The sequence below is a fragment of the Scyliorhinus canicula genome, chromosome 21, assembly GCF_902713615.1.
Source record: "Scyliorhinus canicula chromosome 21, sScyCan1.1, whole genome shotgun sequence".
Taxonomy (NCBI): Eukaryota; Metazoa; Chordata; class Chondrichthyes; order Carcharhiniformes; family Scyliorhinidae; genus Scyliorhinus; species Scyliorhinus canicula.
The window spans coordinates 11,728,850-11,751,540 of NC_052166.1; the positions used below are offsets into that span (position 1 = coordinate 11,728,850).

Below are 22,691 nucleotides of genomic sequence, written 5' to 3' on the forward strand. Positions count from 1 at the left end.
TAGGTATATACCGCAAGGCAAGAATTATAGCTTGGGGAAAGGCAATTATGATGCTATTCGGCAAGATTTAGGGATGTATAGGATGGGGAAGGAAACTGCAGGGGATGGGTACAATTGAAATGTGGAGCTTTTTTAAGGAACAGCTACTGCGTGTCCTTGATAAGTATGTACCTGACAGGCAGGGAGGAAGTTGTTGAGCAAGGGAACCGTGGTTTACTAAGGAAGTTGAAGCACTTGTCAAGAGGAAGAAGGCGGCTTATGTTAGGATGAGACATGAAGGCTCCGTTAGGGCACTTGAGAGTTACAAGTTAGCCAGGAAGGACCTAAAGGGAGAGTTAAGAGCGAGGAGAGGACACGAAAAGTCATTGGCGGATAGGATCAAGGAAAACCCGAAGGCTTTCTATAGGTATATCAGGAACAAAAGAATGACTAGAGTAAGATTAGGGCCAATCAAGTATAGTAGGGGAAAGTTGTGTGTGGAATCAGAGGAGATAGGGGAAGCGTTAAATGGATATTTTTCGTCAGTGTTTACACTGGAGAAAGACAATGTTGTCGAGGAGAATACTCAGGTACAGTCGACCAGGCTAGATTGGATTGAGGTTCACAAGGAGGAGGTGTTAACAATTTTGGAAAGTGTAAAAATAGATAAGTCCCCTGGGCCAGATGGGATTTATCCTAGGATTCTCTGGGAAGCCAGGGAGGAGATTGCAGAGCCTTTGTCCTTGATCTTTATGTCGTCTTTGTCAACAGGAATAGTGCCGGAAGACTGGAGGATAGCAAATGTTGTCCCCTTGTTCAAGAAGGGGACTAGAGACAACCCTGGTAATTATAGACCTGTGAGCCTTACTTCGGTTGTGGGTAAAATGTTGGAAAAGGTTATAAGAGATAGGGTTTATAATCATCTTGAAAAGAACAAGTTGATTAGCGATACTCAACACGGTTTTGTGAAGGGTAGGTCATGCCTCACAAACCTTATTGAGTTTTTTGAGAAGGTGACCAAACAGGTGGATGAGGGTAAAGCGGTTGATGTGGTGTATATGGATTTCAGTAAGGCGTTTGATAAGGTTCCCGACGGTAGGCTATTGCAGAAAATACGGAAGTATGGGATTGAAGGTGATTTAGCGGTTTGGATCAGTAATTGGCTAGCTGAAAGAAGACAGAGGGTGGTGGTTGATGGCAAATGTTCATCCTGGAGTTCAGTTACTAGTGGTGCACCGCAAGGATCTGTTTTGGGGCCACTGCTGTTTGTCATTTTTATAAATGACCTGGAAGAACATAGAACATAGAACGTTACAGCGCAGTACGGGCCCTTCGGCCCTCGATGTTGCGCCGACCTGTGAAACCATCTGAAGCCTATCTGACCTACACTATTCCATTTTCATTCATATGTCTATCCAGTGACCACTTAAATGCCCTTAAAGTTGGCGAGTCTACTACTGTTGCAGGCAGGGCTTTCCACACCCCTACTACTACTCTCTGAGTAAAGAAACTGCCTCTGACATCTGTCCTATATCTACCACCCCTCAATTTAAAGCTATGTCCCCTCGTGTTGGTCATCACCATCCAAGGAAAAAGACTCTCACTGTCCACCCTATCTAACCCTCTGACTATCTTATATGTCTCTATTAAATCACCTCTCAGCCTTCTCCTCTCTAACGAAAATAACTTCAAGTCCCTGAGCCTTTCCTCGTAAGACCTTCCCTCCATACCAGGCAACATCCTAGTAAATCTCCTCTGAACCTTTTCCAAAGCTTCCACATCCTTCCTATAATGTGGTGACCAGAACTGCACACAGTACTCCAGGTGCGGCCGCACCAGAGTTATATACAGCTGCAGCATGACCTTGTGGCTCCGAAACTCAATCCCCCTGCTGATAAAGGCTAGCACACCATATGCCTTCTTAACAGCCCTATTAACCTGGGTGGCAATTTTCAGGGATTTATATACATGGATGCCGAGATCTCTCTGTTCATCTACACTACCAAGAATCTTGCCATTAGCCCAGTACTCTGCATTCCTGTTATGCCTTCCAAAGTGAACCACCTCACACTTTTCCCAATTAAACTCCATCTGCCACCTCTCAGCCCAGCTCTGCAGCTTATCTATGTCCCTTTGTAATCTATAACATCCTTCAGCACTATCCACAACTCCACTGACCTTCGTGTCATCTGCAAATTTACTAACCCATCCTTCTACACCCTCTTCCAGGTCATTTATAAAAATGACAAACAGCAGTGGCCCCAAAACAGATCCTTGCGGTACACCACTAGTAACTGAACTCCAGGTTGAACATTTGCCATCAACCACCACCCTCTGTCTTCTTTCAGCTAGCCAATTACTGATCCAAACCGCTAAATCACCTTCAATCCCATACTTCCTTATTTTCTGCAATAGCCTACCGTGGGGAACCTTTTCAAACGCCTTACTGAAATCCATATACACCACATCAACCGCTTTACCCTCATCCACCTGTTTGGTCACCTTCTCAAAAAACTCAATAAGGTTTGTGAGGCATGACCTGCCCTTCACAAAACCGTGTTGACTATCGCTAATCAACTTGTTCTTTTCAAGATGATCATAAACCCTATCTCTTATAACCTTTTCCAACATTTTACCCACAACCGAAGTAAGGCTTACAGGTCTATAATTACCAGGGTTGTCTCTACTCCCCTTCTTGAACAAGGGGACAACATTTGCTATCCTCCAGTCTTCCGGCACTATTCCTGTCGACAAAGACGACATAAAGATCAAGGACAAAGGCTCTGCAATCCCCACCCTGGCTTCCCAGAGAATCCTAGGATAAATCCCATCTGGCCCAGGGGACTTATCTATTTTGACATTTTCCAAAATTGCTAACACCTCCTCCTTTTGAACCCCAATTCCATCTAGCCTGGTCGACTGAACCTGAGTATTCTCCTCGACAACATTGTCTTTCTCCAGTGTAAACACTGACGAAAAATATCCATTTAACGCTTCCCCTATCTCCTCTGATTCCACACACAACTTTCCCCTACTATACTTGATTGGCCCTAATCTTACTCTAGTCATTCTTTTGTTCTTGATATACCTATAGAAAGCCTTAGGGTTTTCCTTGATCCTATCCGCCAACGACTTTTCGTGTCCTCTCCTCGCTCTTCTTAACTCTCCCTTTAGGTCATTCCCTGGCTAACTTGTAACTCTCAAGTGCCCTAACTGAGCCTTCATGTTTCATCCTAACATAAGCCTTCTTCTTCCTCTTGACAAGTGCTTCAACTTCCTTAGTAAACCACGGTTCCCTTGCTCGACAACTTCCTCCCGGCCTGACAGGTACATACATATCAAGGACACGCAGTAGCTGTTCCTTGAAAAAGCTCCACATTTCGATTGTACCCATCCCCTGCAGTTTCCTTCCCCATCCTATACATCCTAAATCTTGCCGAATAGCATCATAATTGCCTTTCCCCAAGCTATAATTCTTGCCTTGCGGTATATACCTATCCCTGCCCATTGCTAAAGTAAACATAACCGAGTTGTGATCACTATCACCAAAGTGCTCACCTACATCTAAATCTAACACCTGGCCGGGTTCATTACCCAGTACCAAATCCAATGTGGCCTCGCCCCTTGTTGGCCTGTCTACATAGTGTGTCAGAAAACCCTCCTGCACACACTGTACAAAAACTGACCCATCTATAGTACTCGAACTATAGTATTTCCAGTCAATATTTGGAAAGTTAAAGTCCCCCATAACAACTACCCTGTTACTCTCGCTCCTGTCGAGAATCATGTTTGCAATCCTTTCCTCTACATCTCTGGAACTATTCGGAGGTCTATAGACAACTCCCAACAGGGTGACCTCTCCTCTCCTGTTCCTAACCTCGGCCCATACTACCTCAGTAGACGAATCCTCAAACGTCCTTTCTACTGAAGTAATACTTTCCTTGATTAACAAAGCCACACCCCCCCCCCCCCCCCCCCCCCTCTTTTACCATCTTCTCTGTTCTTACAGAAACATCTAAATCCTGGAACCTGCAACAACCATTCCTGTCCCTGCTCTACCCATGTCTCCGAAATCGCCACAACATCGAGATCCCAGGTACCAACCCATGCTGCAAGCTCACCCACCTTATTCCGGATGCCCCTGGCGTTGAAGTAGACACACTTCAAACCAGCGTCTTGCTTGCCGGTGCCCTCTTTCGAACTTTTAACCCTATCCCTGACCTCAGTACTCTCAACATCCTGTACACTGGGACTACAATTTAGGTTCCCATCCCCCTGCTGAATTAGTTTAAACCCCCCCGAAGAGCACTAGCAAATCTCCCCCCCAGGATATTGGTACCCCTCTGGTTCAGGTGAAGACCATCCTGTTTGTAGAGGTCCCACCTGCCCCAGAATGAGCCCCAATTATCCAGGAAACCAAAACCCTCCCTCCTGCACCATCCCTGTAGCCACATGTTCAACTCCTCTCTCTCCTTATTTCTCACTTCGCTTGCACGTGGCACGGGTAACAACCCAGAGATAAAAACTCTGTTTGTTCTAGCTCTCAGCTTCCACCCTAGCTCCCTGAATTTCTGTCTCAAATCCCCATCTCTCTTCCTACCTATGTTGTTGGTACCTATGTGGACCACGACTTGGGGCTGCTCCCCCTCCCCCTTAAGGATCTCAAAAACACGATCTGAGACATCACGAACCCTGGCACCTGGGAGGCAACACACCAACCGTGGGTCTCGTTCGTTCCCACAGAACCTCCTGTTTGTTCCTCTAACTATGGAGTCCCCAATGACAAGTGCTCTGTTCCTCTTCTCCCTTCCCTTCTGAGCAACAGGGACAGACTGTGCCAGAGACCTGTGCCCTATTGCTTACCCCTGGTAAGTCGTCCCCCGCAACAGTATCCAAAACGGTATACTTGTTATAGAGGGGAACGACCACAGGGGATCCCTGCACTGCCTGCCGGTTCCCTCTCCCTCCCCTGACGGTAACCCATCTACCTTCTTCTTTTACCCGAGGTGTGACTACCTCCCTCTAACTCCTCTCAATAACCTCCTCCGCCTCCCGAATGATCCGAAGTTCATCCAGCTCCAGGTCCCTAACGCGGTTCTCGAGGAGCTGGAGTTGGGTGCACTTCACGCAGATGTAGTCAGCAGGGACACTAGAGGTGACCCTTTCCTCCCACATTCTGCAGGAGGAACATTCAACTGCCCTAGCCTCCATTCCCACTGAACTAACTTCCCAACTACTGAAAACTAAAAAAAAAAACTTGTTAGTTTAGCAATCCAATGGACAGAACTTTTTTTTGGTTAGAGGAGGAGGAAGGGTGGGAGACACTACGTAAGTAGTGTTTCGGGTAAAGCTGTCACTCGAGAACAGCCCCTTCACAAACCACCTTCAACTTACGCTGACCGCACTGCACGTATGCAAATCTCCCCGGAACAGCCAATCAGAAGCTCTGCTCTGCTGCCCTCTGCTGGATGCTTGCCTTCCGTCGAACTCCTCGGGTCACTTGTGCAGGTACACCTTCAACTTGCGCTGACCGCACTGCACGTATGCAAATCTCCCCAGAACAGCCAATCAGAAGCTCTGCTCTGCTGCCCTCTGCTGGATGCTTTCCTTCCGTCAAACTCCTTTGGTCACTTGTGCAGGTACACCTTCAACTTACGCTGACCGCACTGCACGTATGCAAATCTCCCCGGAACAGCCAATCAGAAGCTCTGCTCTGCTGCCCTCTGCTGCAGAGCAGTGTAGAAGGATGGGTTAGTAAATTTGCAGATGACACAAAGGTCGGTGGATAGTGCTGAAGGATGTTATAGGTTACAGAGGGACATAGATAAGCTGCAGAGCTGGGCTGAGAGGTGGCAGATGGAGTTTAATGCGGAAAAGTGTGAGGTGGTTCACTTTCGAAGGAGTAACAGGAATGCAGAGTACTCGGCTAATGGCAAGATTCTTGGTAGTGTAGATGAACAGAGAGATCTCAGCATCCAGGTACATAAATCTCTGAAAGTTGCCACCCAGGTTAATAGGGCTGTTCAGAAGGCATATGGTGTGCTAGCCTTCATCAGTAGGTGGATTGATTTTCGGAGCTCCGAGGTCATGCTGCAGCTGTACAAAACTCTGGTGCGGCCGCACCTGGAGTACTGCGTGCAGTTCTGGTCACCACATTATAGGAAGGATGTGGAATCTTTGGAAAGGGTTCAGAGGAGATTTACTAGGATGTTGCCTGGTATGGAGGGAAGGTCTTACGAGGAAAGGCTCAGGGACTTGAGGTTGTTTTCATTAGAGAGGAGAAGGCTGAGAAGTGACTTAATAGAGACATAAGATAGTCAGAGGGTTAGATAGGGTGGACAGTGAAAGTCTTTTTCCTTGGATGGTGATGACCAACACGAGGGGACATTGCTTTAAATGGAGGGGTGGTAGATATAGGACAGATGTCAGAGGCAGTTTCTTTACTCAGAGAGTAGTAGTAGGGGTGTGGAACGCCCTGCCTGCAACAGTAGTAGACTCGCCAAATTTAAGGGCATTTAAGTGGTCACTGGATAGACATATGGATGAAAATGGAATAGTGTAGGTTAGATAGGCTTCAGATTGTTTCACGGGTCGGCGCAACATCGAGGGCCGAAGGGCCCGTACTGCGCTGTAATGTTCTATGTTCTATGCCCCCGGGTGCTCTGCAGTTTCAACAGTGAATCTCACAGAGTGCCAGAAAGTACAAAGTGGTTCTTTTCCAGAATCAGTGCTGGGACCACGGTTATTCACAAATTAAAACCACGATTTATACATTGGAATCAAAAGAAAATGTCTGAATTTACACATTACGCCAAATTGCAGGAAATGGTCAACACTGTGGAGGAGTGCAACAAATTATCTGACAAACCTGCTAAATCGTGAAATAACTTGCAACGCAGATAAATATGAAACGTGATGTTTGGGGGAGGGGAGTGATGTGTGTGTGTGTGTGTGTGTGTGTGTGTGGGTGGAGGGGATGCGACATGGAGCTATTCAGTGTCAGAAGGTGCAAAGTGCTGCTTTATCAGTTTCAGTGCTGGGGCCACTATTATTCACAATTTACATTGACAATTTATACATTTGAATCAAAAGAAAATATCTGAATTTACACAGAGGACAGTCAACACTGTGGAGTGCAACAAACAAATAAACTTGTGAACTTGGCCAATAACTTGCAACGCAGATAAATGTGAACTGTTGTATTATCGCAAGAAAAAATGAGAAGGTCACACTACACAGAGAAATTATAACAATCTAAACATAGGGCAGAGAATCTAAGGGATCTGCGAGTACAAAGATACGAAAAGTGACATGCATCAACAAGATGATCACTAAAAGGTAGTCGAACATGAGGGTTCATTTTCAGAGAAATAGAATTGAAAACTAAAGAATGTTTGGCAAACTTGAACAACAAATATTTGTTAAAACTACACCTGGAATGCGCGTACAAGTGTGATCACCATATTATGAGATACAGACTGGAGAGGAACGATTTACAAGATTGAGACTAGGACTGTGGGGTCATATCAATCAGATGAAGAGGTAGGGTCTTTAAGATGGCTGAGGGGCGATCTAAGAGAAAGGTCTGTAAACAATGAAAAGTTTTGAAAGAGTAAATGGCAAAGCACATTTTCCACTTGTAAATAGATCACAACCAGAAATTATCTGTGTAAAATAGTCACCAAGAATTCAAATAGGGAATTGTGAAGCCTTTACCGAGAGAATTTGAAACTCATTGCCAAGATGAGCTATGGAGCCAACAGTAGATTTATTTCCGGGAAGACTAAAGCAACATCGGAGAAGGGAGTTCAGAGTTCAGCTGATGGAGAGCTAGATGGAAAATATGATGGAGGGGGTTTGGAGAGCATCAACACCAACATAGGCTTGGTGGGTTGAATGGATATAAAGCACATAAACCAATTGCATAACTCAGAAGGTGAATCAATTAGACTGAAATATAGATCATTCTTAAAGAGGTTGTGTACACAAATTTAGCAAGTCCAAGGTGAGGGAGGTCTTAGTCTCAGAATTCAGGGGACCAGGGTGAGGAGAAATATGGATCTCTGGATTCAGAGTCATTTTGTATGTTTAAGACAGGAATTGATACATTTTTAGATACTGCGGAATACAGGAATAGTAGAGGAAGGTACATTTGAGGTAGAATTTCAGCCTTGGTTGTATTGGATAGCAGAATAGAACAGGCTAGAGAGGGTGATTGGCCACCTCCAACTTCTAAAGTTCTTATGCCTACAGCCTCATTTCAAGTGTCCCCCCTCCAGCCTCAAATAGTATTTACCAGAATTATGTTCTTGCTCCTGGAAAACCATGGAAAATCAGCTGACACAGCAGAAATGTGAAAATAGCTAGCTGATTACAGGAAGAGTGGGGGTGGGGATGGTGGACCTGTTGTGGCACCACCATCTCCCTCTCAGCCAATTATGTCAAACGAGCTGCTCATCTTGCCGTGATGTTGCCTTTACCATTTGCTCTGTAACAGCGACTCTGCTTCATTGGTTGCAAAGAAGTTAAGCGCATGAGACAGCCACATTGAAATGCAGCTTCTTCATGCCATGTTAACATGACTCACTCTGTTGTCTGCAGGGAAACAGTGCAAGAGTACGGTGCAGGAGCTGGCGGGACGCGGAACATCTCCGGAACCAGCAAATTCCACGTGGATCTGGAATCGGAGTTGGCTAGCCTCCACCAAAAGGACGCGGCACTCCTCTTCACATCCTGTTACGTGGCGAATGACTCAACTCTCTTCACTCTTGCCAAACTGCTCCCAGGTATAGGATAGAGATCACAGAAAATTAACCATTACTTGGTGAGGAAAGGATCTAGGTGTGGGAGAGAGAGATAGAACATAGAACAGTACAGCACAGAACAGGCCCTTCGGCCCTCCATAATGTGCATTGTCCGAAACCAAGATCAAGCTATCCCACTCCCTGTCATTCTGGTGTGCTCCATGTGCCTATCCAATAACCACTTGAAAATTCCTAAAGTGTCCGACTCCAATATCACAGCAGGCAGTCCATTCCACACCCTAACCACTCTCTGAGTAAAGAACCTACCTGGGACATCCCTTCTATATCTCCCACCCCGAACCTTATAGTTATGCCCCCTTGTAACAGCTACATCCGCTGAAAGAAATAGTCTCCGAATGTCAATTCTACCTATCCCCCTCATCATCTTATAAACCTCTATTAAGTTGCCTCTCATCTTCCTCCCCTCCAAAGAGAAAAACCCTAGCTCCCTCAACCTTTCCTCATATGACCTATCCTCCAAACCAGGCAGCATCCTGGTAAATCTCCTTTACACCCTTTCCAATGCTTCCACATCCTTCCTATAGTGAGGTGACCAGAACTGCACACAATACTCCTAATGTGGTCTCACCAGGGTCATGTACAGCTGCAGCATAACCGCAGGGCTCTTGAACTCAAGCCCCCTGTTAATAAACGCTAACACACTATAGGCTTTCTTCATGGCTCTACCACTTCAGTGGCAACCTTCAGAGATCTGTGAACATGAACCCCAAGATCTCTCTGTTCCTCCACATTCCTCAGAACCCTGCAGTTGACTCTGTAATCCGCATTCAAATTATTCCTACCAAGATGAACCACCTCGCACTTATCAGGGTTAAACTACATCTGCCTTTTCGGCCCAGCTCTACATCCTATCAATGTCTCTTTGCAGCCTACAACAGCCCTCCACCTCATCCACTACTCCACCAATCAGCAAATTTACTGACCCACCCTTCAGTCCCCTCCTCCAAGTCATTAATAAAAATCACAAATAGCAGAGGACCCAGCACTGATCCCCGTGATCCCCGTGGTCCACCGCTGGTAACTGGTCTCCAGTCTGAAAATTTTCCATCCACCACCACCTTCTATGTGATAGCCAGTTACTGATCCAATTGGCCAAATTTCCCTCTATCCCACACCTCCTTACTTTCTTCATGAGCCGACCATGGGGAACCTTATCAAACGCCTTACTAAAATCCATGTATACACATCAACTGCTCTACCTTCATCTACATACTTAGTTGCCTCCTTCAGTCAAATGTGTGAGGCAAGACTTACTCTTCACGAATCCATGTTGACTATCCCGGATTAAGCTGCATCTTTCCAAATGGTCATAAATCCTATCCTTCAGGATCTTTTCCGGCTATAATCACCAGGGTCATTCCTATTCCCTTGCTTGAACAGAGCAACAACATTCACCACTCTCCAGTCCTCTGGCACTATCCCCGTGGACAGTGAGGACCCAAAGATCAAAGCCAAAGGCTCTGCAATTTCATCCCTTGCCTCCCAAAGAATCCTAGGATATATGCCATCTGGCCTAGGGGACTTGTCGACCCTAAAGTTTTTCCAAAAATTGCTAATACATCCTCCCTCAGAACATCTACCTCCTCCAGCCTAGCCACCTGTATCACACTCTCATCCTCAAACATGGCCCCTCTCCTTGGTGCACACTGAAGGAAAGTATTCATTCAACGCCTCTCCTATCTCTTCTGACTCCATGCACAAGTTCCCACTACTTTCCTTGACCGGCCCTACCCTCACCCTGGTCATTCTTTTATTTCTCACATAAGAGTAAAAAGCTTTGGGGTTTTCCTTGATCCGACCCGCCAAGGACTTCTCATGATCCCTCCTAGCACTCCTAAGCCCTTTTCTTGAAGCTCATTCCTTGCTACCTTGTAACCCTAAAGCGACCCAACTGAACCTTGTTTTATCATCCTTATAAACGCTTCCTTTTTCCTCTTGACAAGACATTCAACCTCTTTTGTGAACCATGGTTCCCTCACACGGCCATTTCCTCCCTGCCTGACAGGGACATGCCAATCAAGGACCCGCAGTATTTATTCCTTGAACAAGCTCCACTTTTCATTTGTGCCTTTCCCTGACAGTTTCTGTTCCCATCTTATTCTCCCTAATTCCTCCTAATCACATCATAATTACCCCTCCCCCAATTATAAACCTTGCCCTGCCGTATGGCCCTATCCCTGTCCACTGCAATAGTGAAAGACACCAAATTCTGGGCACTATCTCCAAAGTGCTATCAAACAAACAAATCTAACACTTGGCCCGGTTCATTACCCAGTACCAAATCCAATGTGCCCCACCTCTTGTCGGCCTATCCACATATTGTGTCAGGAAACCGTCCTGAACACACTGTACAAAAACTGCCCCATCCGAACTGTTTGACCTGTAGAGGTTCCAATCAATATTTGTAAAGTCAACCATGGCAACTACCCAGAGACCTCCACACCTATCCATAATCTGTTTTGCAATTTCTTCCTCCACATCTCGATTACTATTTGGGGGCCTATAGAAAACTCTGAACAATGTGACCGCTCCTTTCCTGTTTCTAACTTCAGCCCACATTACCTCAGAGGGCAGATCCCCCTCGAACTGCCTTTCTGCAGCCGTTAAACTATCCTTGATTAACAATGCTACTCCTCCACCTCTTTTACCACCTTCCCTACTCTTACTGAAACATCTATGCCCCGGAACGTCCAACAACCATTTCTGTCCCCGTTCTAACCATGTCTCCGTCATGCCCACAACATCGTAGTGCCAGGCACCAATCCACGCTCCAAGTTCACCTACCTTATTCCGGCTGCTCCTTGCATTGAAATAGACACACTTCAACCCACCTTCCTGTCTGCCGGTACATTCCTGCGACCTTGATACCCTCCTCAGGACCTCACAACTCTCAACACTGGCTTCTGGACTACAGCTCGTTTTCCCATCCCCCTGACAAATTAGTTTAAACTCCCCCCGAAGAGCCGTAGCAAATTTCCCTCCCAGGATATTGGTGCCCCTCTGGTTCAGATGCAAACCGTCCTGTCTGTACAGGTCCCACCTTCCCCAGAATGTGCTCCAATTATCCACGTAACTGAAACCCTCCCTCCTACACCATCCCTGCAGCCACGTGTTTATCTGCACTCTCTCCCTGTTCCTCAACTCGGTAGCACGTAGCACTGGCAACAAACCAGAGATGACAACATGGTTTATCCTGGTTCTCAGCTTCCACCTAGATCCCTAAATTACTGTTTTCAATCCCCGTCCCTTCTCTTACCTATGTCGTTGGTACCGATGTGTACCACAACTTGTGACTGTTCCCCCTCCCCCTTAAGGATCCTGAAAACACGGTCCGAGATGTCACAAACCCTGGCACCCAGGAGGCAACATACCATCCGTGAGCCTCTTTCGTTGCCACAGAACCGTCTATCTGTCCCTCTAACTATCGAGTCCCCAAAAACTATTGTTCTCCTGCTCACCCTCCTTCACTTCTGAGCCACAGGGACAGACTCAGTGCTGGAGATCCGTTCACTGTGGCTTACCCCTGGCAGGTCGCCCCCCCCCCCCCCCCCCCCCCCCCCCCCCCCCTCAACAGTATCCAAAGCGGTATACTTGTTACTGAGGGGAACGGCCACAGAGGATCCCTACACTGGCCGTTTCCTCCCAGCCCCTACCCGTCTATCTTGATTCTTCGGAGTAACTACATCCCTGAAGCTACGATCTATGACTACCTCTGCCTCCCAAATGATCCGAAGTTCATCCAGCTCCAGTTCCCTGACGCGGTTTCGGAGGAGCTGGAGATGGGTGCACTTCCCACAGGTGAAATCAGCAGTGACACTGACAGCGTCCCTCACCTCAAACATTCTGCAGGAGGAACATTGCACTGCCTTCCCTGCCATCCCCCCTTGATAACTTGCGGATAAAAACAAAACAAAGAGCTCACCTGATATAGAACATAGAACAGTACAGCACAGAACAGGCCCTTCGGCCCTCAATGTTGTGCCGAGCCATGATCACCCTACTCAAATCCACGTATCCACCCTATACCCATAACCCAACAACCCCCCCCCCCCTTAACCTTACTTTTATTAGGACACTACGAGCAATTTAGCATGGCCAATCCACCTAACCCGCACATCTTTGGACTGTGGGAGGAAACCGGAGCACCCGGAGGAAACCCACGCACACAGGGGGAGGACGTGCAGACTCCACACAGACAGTGACCCAGCCGGGAATCGAACCTGGGACCCTGGAGCTGTGAAGCATTTATGCTAACCACCATGCTACCCTGCTGCCCATGTTACCCTGCTGCCCAAGCCCTTCGGTTAGAGGAGTTGGAAGGGTGGGGGACACTATAAGTGTAGTGTCTCGGGTTTAGGAACCGCCCAACTTACATACAGGTAAAAATAAATCACTTAACCAGCAACCATTGCGCCCCACACGATAACAACAATCAGCTGTTATGGGCCCGCGAAAACAATTTAAATCTTTGCTGCTTACCCAGCAGTCACTCTACTCTCACTCTGACCGGATTCAGCTGGAAACCCTCAACAGTACATTTCTTTAAAAATTTACTCCCCTTCTCAGTAAGCACTCACTCAGATAGAGGGAAAGGGAGAGAAAGAGGACACAGACATGCAGCAAGGCATGTGTTTCTTTTTAAAAAAAATATTTTTATTCGATTGATTCTCACAGTACAAAAACAACCCCAAACAAACAAAAAAAAAAACAACCACCACCCCCCTCAACAGACAACGATAACCAACTCCCAAGAAGTGCATGATGAACAAACCCCAACAATTATGGAACCCTTCCTTTATCCCCCTTTCAGCTTGAACTTCACCTTCTACAGGGTCAAAAACTCCAACAGGTCCCCCGCCATTCCAAGCACAGGGTGGAGAAGCTGACTTCCATCACAACAAGACCCACCTATGAGCGATTGGCTAGGCGAAGGCTAATACATCTGCCCCTGCACCCACAGCTCAGGCTGGTTCAGCACCCAGAATATGGCGTCTCAACCTCACTCAATATCCATAAGCAAGACCCCCTGGGTTGTACTTAACACTGTCCTCCAAAACCTTTCCAGCTTCGGTCAGGAGCAAAACATATCAACATGGTTCACGGGGCCCCTCCCACATCGCTCACAGCCCACACCCACGAACAGCCGGCTCATTCTTGATTTTGTTGAGGTGCGCCCTGTACGCTACCTTCAGCCATATCAGCCCCAACCTCGCACATGAAGTTGAGGCATTCACCCTCTGCAGCACCTCACCCCATAGTCCTCTTCCGGCTCTTCCTCCCATGTCGCCTTAATCCCCTCCATGGACTTCCTACCATCCTCCAGGATCTCCTCTCGTAGATCTCTGTGACAACCTCCCTCTCCATCGGGCTGAGGCAAACCTTCCTTTGCAAAGTTCCGCACCAGCATGTACCTGAACCCTTCTTCCTGCGCCAACCCACACTTTCTCTAAACTCGCTCATCTAACACCCCACCCCCCCCCCCCCCCCCCCCCCCCCCCCCCCCCCCCCCCCCCCCCCCCCACCTCCCAAAAGAAACAAATCCTTCATTTCCTGAATCTTCCTCTTATCCCATCCACCCCTGCTTGAACCCTCGCATCCATCCTCCCTTGCTCGAACTTATGATTCCCCCTAATCGGCATTCCCCCCTGACCCAGCTCCCAGCTTAAAGTGTTGCCTAAACTACTTCCGAATCTTCAGCATGGTCACCACCACCAGACTCACCGAGTACTTTCTGGGGCCACTGGGGTGGCGCCAATGCCAGCATCTGCAACCCCGACCTGAGCCCATCTCGAACGTCCCTCACAGAGCTCCCCCCTGCTTCCTCCAGTTCCGGACCTTCTCGGCATTCGCGCCGCCCAATAATAATACCCAATCCCTCTCCTCTCCCCCCCCCCCCCCCCCCCCCCCCCCCCCCGACTTTCCGGTCCCTCTGCAATAGCCCCACGTAGTCCTCGCCACCTTCTCTACTCCTCCCCCCAAAATGAACGAGATGAACTTGTCCACCTCCATCAAGGACCTGGGTAAAAAGACCGACAGTATTTGAAAAAAAACAGGAATCACGGCAAAACATTCAATTATAGTAATAATAATCTTTGTCACAAGTAGGCTCACATTAACACTGCAATGAAGTTACTGTTAAAAGCCCCTAGGGCAGCACGGTAGCAAGTGGTTAACACTGTTGCCTCACAGCACCAGAGTCTCCGGTTCGTTTCCCTGCTTGGGTCCTATGGAACAAAGAACATTACAGCGCAGTACAGTCCCTTCGGCCCTCGATGTTGCGCCGACCAGCGAAACCCCTCTAAAGCCCATCTACACTATTCCCTTATCGTCCATATGCTTAGCCAATGACGAATGCGTTTAATGTTGGCGAGTCCACTACTGTTGCAGGCAGGGCATTCCACGCCCTTACTACTCTAAGCAAAGAACCTACCTCTGACACCTGTCCAATATCTATCTCCCCTCAATTTAAAGCTATGTCCCCTTGTGCTGGACATCACAATCCGAGGAAAAAGGCTCTCAATGTCCACCCTATCTAATCCTCTGATCATCTTGTATGCCTCAATTTAGTCACCTCCTAACCTTCTTCTAACGAAAACAGCCTAAAGTCCTTCAGCATTTCCTCGTAAGAGCTTCCCTCCATACCAGGCAACATCCTTGTAAATCTCCTCTGTACCCTTTCCAATGCTTCCACATCCTTCCTATAACGCGGCGACCAGAACTGCACGCAATACTCCAAATGCAGCCGCACCAGAGTTTTGTACAACTGTAACATGGCCTCATGGCTCCGAAACTCAATTCCTCTACCAACAAAAGCTAAAACACCGTACACCTTCTTAACAACCCTCTCAACCTGGGTGGCAACTTTCAGGGACCTATGGACATGGACACCGAGATCTCTCTGCTCGTCCACACTACCAAGAATCTTACCATTAGCCCAGTACTCTGTCTTCCTGTTATTCCTTCCAAAATGAATCACCTCAAATTTTTCTGCATTAAACTCCATTTGCCACCTCTCAGCCCAGCTCTGCAGCTTATCTACGTCCCTCTGTAACTTATAGGGGCAGCACGGTAGCATTGTGGATAGCACATATGCTTCACAGCTCCAGGGTCCCAGGTTCGATTCCGGCTTGGGTCACTGTCTGTGTGGAGTCTGCACATCCTCCCCGTGTGTGCGTGTGTTTCCTCCCACAATCCAAGGATGTGCAGGTTATGTGGATTGGCCATGATAAATTGCCCTTAGTGTCCAAAATTGCCCTCAGTGTGGAGTGGGGTTACTGGGTTATGGGGATAGGGTGGAGGTGTTGACCTTGGGTAGGGTGCTCTTTCCAAGAGCAGGTGCAGACTCGATGGGCCGAATGGCCTCCTCTTGCACTGTAAATTCTATGTAATCTATGTAACATCCTTCTGCACTGTCCACAACTCCACCGACTTGTGTCATCTGCAAATTTACTCACCCATCCTTCTACGCCCTCCTCCAGGTCATTTATAAAAATGACAAACAGCAGCGGCCCCAAAACAGATCCTTGTGGTACACCACTAGTAACTGGACACCAGTCTGAATATTTCCCATCAACCACCACCCTTTGTCTTCTATCAGCTAGCCAATTTCTGATCCAAACTGCTAAATCACCCCGAATCCCATGCCTCTGCATTTTCTGCAATAGCCTACCATGGGGAACCTTATCAAACGCTTTACTGAAATCCATATACACCACATCAACTGCTTTACCCTCATCCACCTGTTTGGTCACCTTCTCGAAGAACTCAATAAGGTTTGTGAGGCACAACCTACCCTTCACAAAACCATGTTGACTATCTCGAATCAAATTATTCCTTTCCAGATGATTATACATCCTATCTCTTATAAACCTTTCCAAGACTTTTCCCACAACAGAACTAAGGCTCACTGGTCTATAGTTACCGGGGTTATCTCTACTCCCCTTCTTGTACAAGGGGACAACATTTGCTGTCCTCCAGTCTTCTGGCACTCTTCCTTAGACAAAGATGACTTAAAGATCAAAACCAAAGGCTCAGCAATCTCCTCCCTAGCTTCCCAGAGAATCCTAGGATAAATCCCATCCAGCGCAGGGGACTTATCTATTTTCACACTTTCCAGAATCGCTAACACCTCCTCCTTATGAACCTCAAGCCCTTCTAGTCTAGTCGCCTGTATCTCAGTATTCTCAACAACATTGTCTTTTTCCTGTGTGAATATGGACGGAAAATACTCATTTAGCACCTCTCCTATCTCCTCGGACTCCACACACAACTTCCCACTACTGTCCTTGACTGGCCCTACTCTTACCCTAGTCATTCTTTTATTCCTGACGTATCTATAGAAAGCTTTAGGGTTATCCTTGATCCTACCTGCCAAAGACTTCTCATGTCCTCTCCTGGCTCTTCTCAGCTCTCTTTTTAGAGCCTTCCCAGCTAACTTTCAACTCTCAAGCGTCCTAACTGAACCATCACGTCTTATCTTTACATAAGCCTCCTTCCTCTTGACAAGTGTTTCAACTGCTTTAGTAACCCATGGTTCCCTCGCTCGACCACTTCCTCCCTGCCTAACAGGTACATACTTATCAAGGACACGCAGTAGCTGTTCCTTCAACATTCCCTACATTTCCATTGTGCCCATCCCCTGCAGTTTTCCTCTCCAGCCGGTGCATCCTAAGTCTTGCCTCATCGGATCATAATTGCCTTTCCCCCAGATATGACTCTTGCCTTGCGGTATATACTTATCCCATTCCATCGCTAAAAGTAAACGTAATCGAATTGCGGTCACTATCACCAACCTCCAAATCTAACACCTGTCCTGGTTCATTACCCAGTACCAAATCCAATATGGCCTCGCCTCTCGTTGGCCTATCTACATACTCTGTCAGGAAACCCTCCTGCACACAATGGACAAAAACTGACCCATCTAAAGTACTCGAACTATAGTGTTTCCAGTCAATATTTGGAAAGTTAAAGTCCCCCATAACAACTGCCCTGTTACTTTCACTCCGATCCAGAATCATCTTTGCAATCCTTTCCTCTACATCTCTGGAACTTTTCAGAGGCCTATAGAAAACCTCTAATAGGGTGACCTCTCCTTCCCTGTTTCTTAACTCAGCCCATACTATCCCAGTATTCGAGACCTCATCAAATGTCCTCTCAGCCACCGTAATACTATCCTTGACTATGCCACCCCTCCCCCTCTCTTACCACCTGCCCTGAGCTTACTGAAATATCTAAACCCCGGCACGTGCAACAACCATTCCTCGCCCTGCTCTATCCATGTCTCCGAAATGGCCACAACATCGAAGTCCCAGGTACCGCAAGCTCACCCACCTTATTTCGGATGCTCATGGCATTGAAGTAGACGCACGTTAAACCACCTTCCTTCCTGTTGGTACACTCCTGCAACTTTGAAACCTTACTCATGAACTGTAGAGCCTGTGCAGAGTCTGCACGTTCTCCTTGCATCTGCGTGGGTTTCCTCCGGGTGCTCCGGTTTCCTCCCACAAGTCCCAAAAGACGTGCTCTTAGGTGAATTGGACATTCTGAAGTTCATCGCAGCCATCATCTCCGTCCGCAGTATCTCCATGTGCCCCTCAAATTCTTCGGCCATCACCTCGGTCAGAGTTTCAACAGTGAGGGTGCCGCCCACTCAGCAACTCAACCTCCATCTTTCCTCCCGCCAGACTAATCAACTCACTCGACGGCGGGTTTTCACTCGCCCCCTTCTTTCCAGTGCCCTTCTTCTGGGTCTCCGACATCTCCCATCTGGCTTATCACTTCCTGCACCAGCTCATTAAAAAACTCTCTCTAAAACAGGCATTGAAGTCCAAAAACCAGAGCCTCGAGCAGGAGCCACCTACATGCCGTCACCAGAAGTCCGCGAGAGCGGGTGTTTCTGATCAGCCTAGATTTCCTGTGTGAAATAACACAGCTAATTCCAGAACAAGAAAATGGTTAAAAAACTGTTTGATTCCCACAGGCTGTGAGATTTACTCAGATGCTGGGAACCATGCATCCATGATTCAGGGGATCAGGAACAGCGGAATCCCCAAATTTGTTTTCCGGCACAATGACGTTGAACATCTGGAGCAACTCCTGAGAGAGTCAGACCCAAGGGCCCCCAAAATTGTTGCATTTGAGACAGTGCATTCGATGGATGGTAAGAAATTAGATGAAATATTGCTGTACCAGTCAGAGGGATCATACTACAAGGAGAGGGAGAAGGGAAGAGTGCTCGGTGTAAATTTGTAGCAGCTTTTCATGGTATTATATTTCTTTCAGAATGTAAATGTCTCGTATTTGAGACATGATTTGGTAGCTGTAGTATGCTGGGATGTTGAGGTGACTTTGGGCTCACAGTTCCCAAAATTCCTCATCACTGCGGTTTTCCACAACTCATGATGGCACGGTGGCACAATGGTTACCACTGCTGCACCACCATACCAGGGACCCGGGTTTGATTCCAACCTTGGATAACTGTGTAGAGTTTACATTTTTTCCCAGTGGCTGCGTGGGTTTCCTTCAGGGCTGCAGTTTACTCCTACAGTCAAACGATGTGCAGATTAGGTGTTTTGGCGAATCTAAATTGCCCCTCAGTGTATTATCCACAAGATGTGTAGGGGGTGGACCTAGGTAGGCTTCTCTCTCAGAGACTCGATGCACTCAATGAACCAAACAGCCTCCTTCTGCACGGATTGTAGGTCTGGGTTTGTTGCAGACTAAATGATGAAAATAGATTGGTGCGAATAGTTATCAGCCCCAGTCTCTGATGGAAGTCCCATGGTTCAACCTTCCATGGAAAATCTGTACAACGCTCAATCATTTGAAGAGTACCGGGAAGGTGTGGCTGCTTGCTCCACAAGTGAAACACGAGAAACAGTTCAAACTGTAACTGGCCATCCATGACAGGACATCACTCACACATTGAACCTCTGCCCCAAGAGATTCATTCCTGGTGGCATCACAACCATTTACAAACCGCTGAATAGATTGTTAACCTCAAACACCATCATACCCAAAACCATTCAAATGCAAAAAAACCTCTTATCATCTAGCAATTTGCGTATGTTACAACCAACATAGAACATAGAACAGTACAGCACAGAACAGGCCCTTCAGCCCTCGATGTTGTGCCGAGCAATGATCACCCTACTCAAACCCACGTATCCACCCTATACCCGTAACCCAACAAACCCCCCTTAACCTTACTTTTATTAGGACACTACGGGCAATTTAGCATGGCCAATCCATCTAACCCGCACATCTTTGGACTGTGGGGGGAAACCGGAGCACCCGGAGGAAACCCACGCACACAGGGGGAGGACGTGCAGACTCCACACAGACAGTGACCCAGCTGGGAATCGAACCTGGGACCCTGGAGCTGTGAAGCATTTATGCTAACCACCATGCTACCCTGCTGCCCCTTTAAGGGGCAATTAGGGATGAGCAACAAATGCTCGCCCAGCCAGCGACGCCCACATCCAAAAGAATGACATGTATTCATGATCTCGTCTTGGGTATACAGTATGACTTTCGAAGTTTGCAATATAGTCTGAAATATTATTAACAGTATGGCGTATAGTGACAGACTTCAGGTCAAAACAGACCAGTGAAATGGACAAGACAGAATTAGAACTGCAGAATCCCTGGAGCCGAAGGAGGCCATTCAGCCCATCAAGTCAGCACCAACCCTCTTGACAGTACACCCTAACCTAGGCCCATCTCCCCACCCTATACCCCACAACCCCACCTAACCTGAAAATCTTTGGGCACAAAGGGGCAATTTAGCATGGCCAATCCACCTAATCTTCACATCTTTAGATCTTGGAAGGAAAACCGGAGTAGCCGGAGGAAACCCACCCAAACACAGGGAGAAAGTGTAAACTCCACACAGTCACCCAAAGCTGGAATTGAACTAGGGTTCCTGGCGTTGAGGTTGTAGTGCCACCCATATTGCAGATTAATTTTTAAATATGATTAAAACCTTTTAATAATTTTGATACAAAACCTACAAAAACACAAAACAACAATTAAGCAGTAAGAATCCCCTTCCCTTACAACAGTACAACAGTAAAACTTAGTTTCTAAGTCACCATCCCCCCCACCTCAACAGCGAACAGCTCTTTAATCTACAATATAAACAGCCGCCAGCTGGGGTAAAACCATTCCACTAACCCTCTCACGGTAAACTTAACCTTCTCGAGATGCAAGAACTCCATCAAGTCACCCAGCCAAGCAAAGGGGTGGTGTCATCGACCTCCAGCCCAATAGGATCTGCCTCCTTACCACCAGTGAGGCAATGGTCAGCACTTCTTCCTGCATCCCCTGTTCGGAGTTCTAGCACAACCTTTCACCTTCATTTTGGAGGGGTACAATTTTACAGATCACCTAGCTCAGTGATGGCAAAAGCCGAAGATGTTGGCAGGTTGCTCCTCACCATTCTTCTGAGCTGAAAGTTGTGACACATTTCCTTAATAGGTCGCAGAGCGTTCCAAAACTAATTGGCCCCTTGAGAATCACAAGGAAAAGGAAGAACTTGTATTTCTGTAAAACCTTTTGTGACACTCAACGTGCCAAGGAGTTTCACAGCCAATTAGTTTACGTCAAAGTGCCTCCTAGTCTGGGAACTCCACTAGATTGCAAACGGGTATCATGGAGGATGATGCCGTGACAAAGCATCACACGCACACACACGCACACACAATACAGGAGAATTTGGCTGTCTACATACAGAATTGGCTGGTCAAAAGAAGACAGCGAGTGGTAGTGGATAGAAAGTATTCCGCCTGGAGGTTCGTGACCAGTGGTGTCCCGCAGGGATCTGTTCTAGGACCTCTGCTCTTCGTGGCTTTTATAAATGACTTGGATCATCTCGCTGATACCCAAGAAAGACAAAGACCCAACGGAATGTGGGTCATACAGACCCATATCTCTGCTGAACGCAGACACCAAAATACTGGCCAAAAGGCTAGAAGACTGTGTACCTGAGGTGGTCACAGAGGACCAGACGGGCTTCGTCAAAGGTCGACAGCTCACCTCGAACATCAGGCGCCTGCTGAACGTGATAATGACCGCCTCCGGGGAGAGAACACAAGAGGTGATCGTCTCCCTGGACGCAGAAAAGGCCTTCGACAGAGTCGAATGGAAATACCTCAGAGGTACTGGAGCGGTTCGGGCTTGGAACTGGGTTCACCGCTTGGGTAAAGCTCCTATACAACGCTCCCATGGCGAGTGTACGGACCAACAATACCAACTCCCAATACTTCCAGCTGCACAGGGGCACCAGACAAGGATGCCCACTGTCCCCGCTGCTGTTCGCACTAGCAATCGAACCGCTAGCAATCGCGCCCAGGGCAGCAAAAAATTGGAGGGGGGATCCGAAGGGGAGGCAGAGAGCACAGAGTCTCACTCTATGCAGATGATCTGCTCCTCTATATCTCGGACCCACAAAGCAGCATGGACGGAATAATCGCGCTCCTGAAAGAGTTTGGAGCCTTCTCGGGCTACAAACTCAACATGAGCAAAAGCGAGATCTTCCCAGTACACCCGCAAGGGGGGGTGGGGGGTGGGGGGGGCAGCACTAAAGGGGCTGCCGTTCAAACAAGCCCGACACAAATTCCGCTACCTGGGGATCCAAATAGCCCATGACTGGAAAGGGATCCACAAATGGAACCTCACCAGCCTGACGGAGGAAGTAAAAAAGGACCTGCAAAGATGGAACACACTCCCACTCTCCCTCGCGGGGAGAGTCCAGATGATCAAAATGAACGTACTGCCCAGGTTCTTCTTCCTGTTTAGATCCATTCCGATCTACATCCCCAAGACCTTTTTCAAAGTGCTGGACAAACTTATCATGGCGTTCGTATGGGGGGGGGGGGGGGGGGGGGG

At 47.6% G+C, this 22,691-nt stretch overlaps 1 protein-coding gene across 4 annotated transcripts in view; it reads left to right on the forward strand.

The window, feature by feature from the left end:
* The window catches only part of LOC119955465 (5-aminolevulinate synthase, erythroid-specific, mitochondrial-like), a 71,074-nt gene that overhangs the window by 30,328 nt on the left and 18,055 nt on the right, over nucleotides 1-22,691 (forward strand). For 3 of the 4 annotated variants that reach the window (XM_038781664.1, XM_038781666.1, XM_038781665.1), the window contains 2 exons: nucleotides 8,581-8,765; nucleotides 18,784-18,963. In XM_038781664.1, the coding sequence (XP_038637592.1) occupies nucleotides 8,581-8,765; nucleotides 18,784-18,963 (365 nt within the window). The remainder of the gene's footprint in view (nucleotides 1-8,580; nucleotides 8,766-18,783; nucleotides 18,964-22,691) is intronic. The other variant, XM_038781668.1, reaches the window with a different exon arrangement.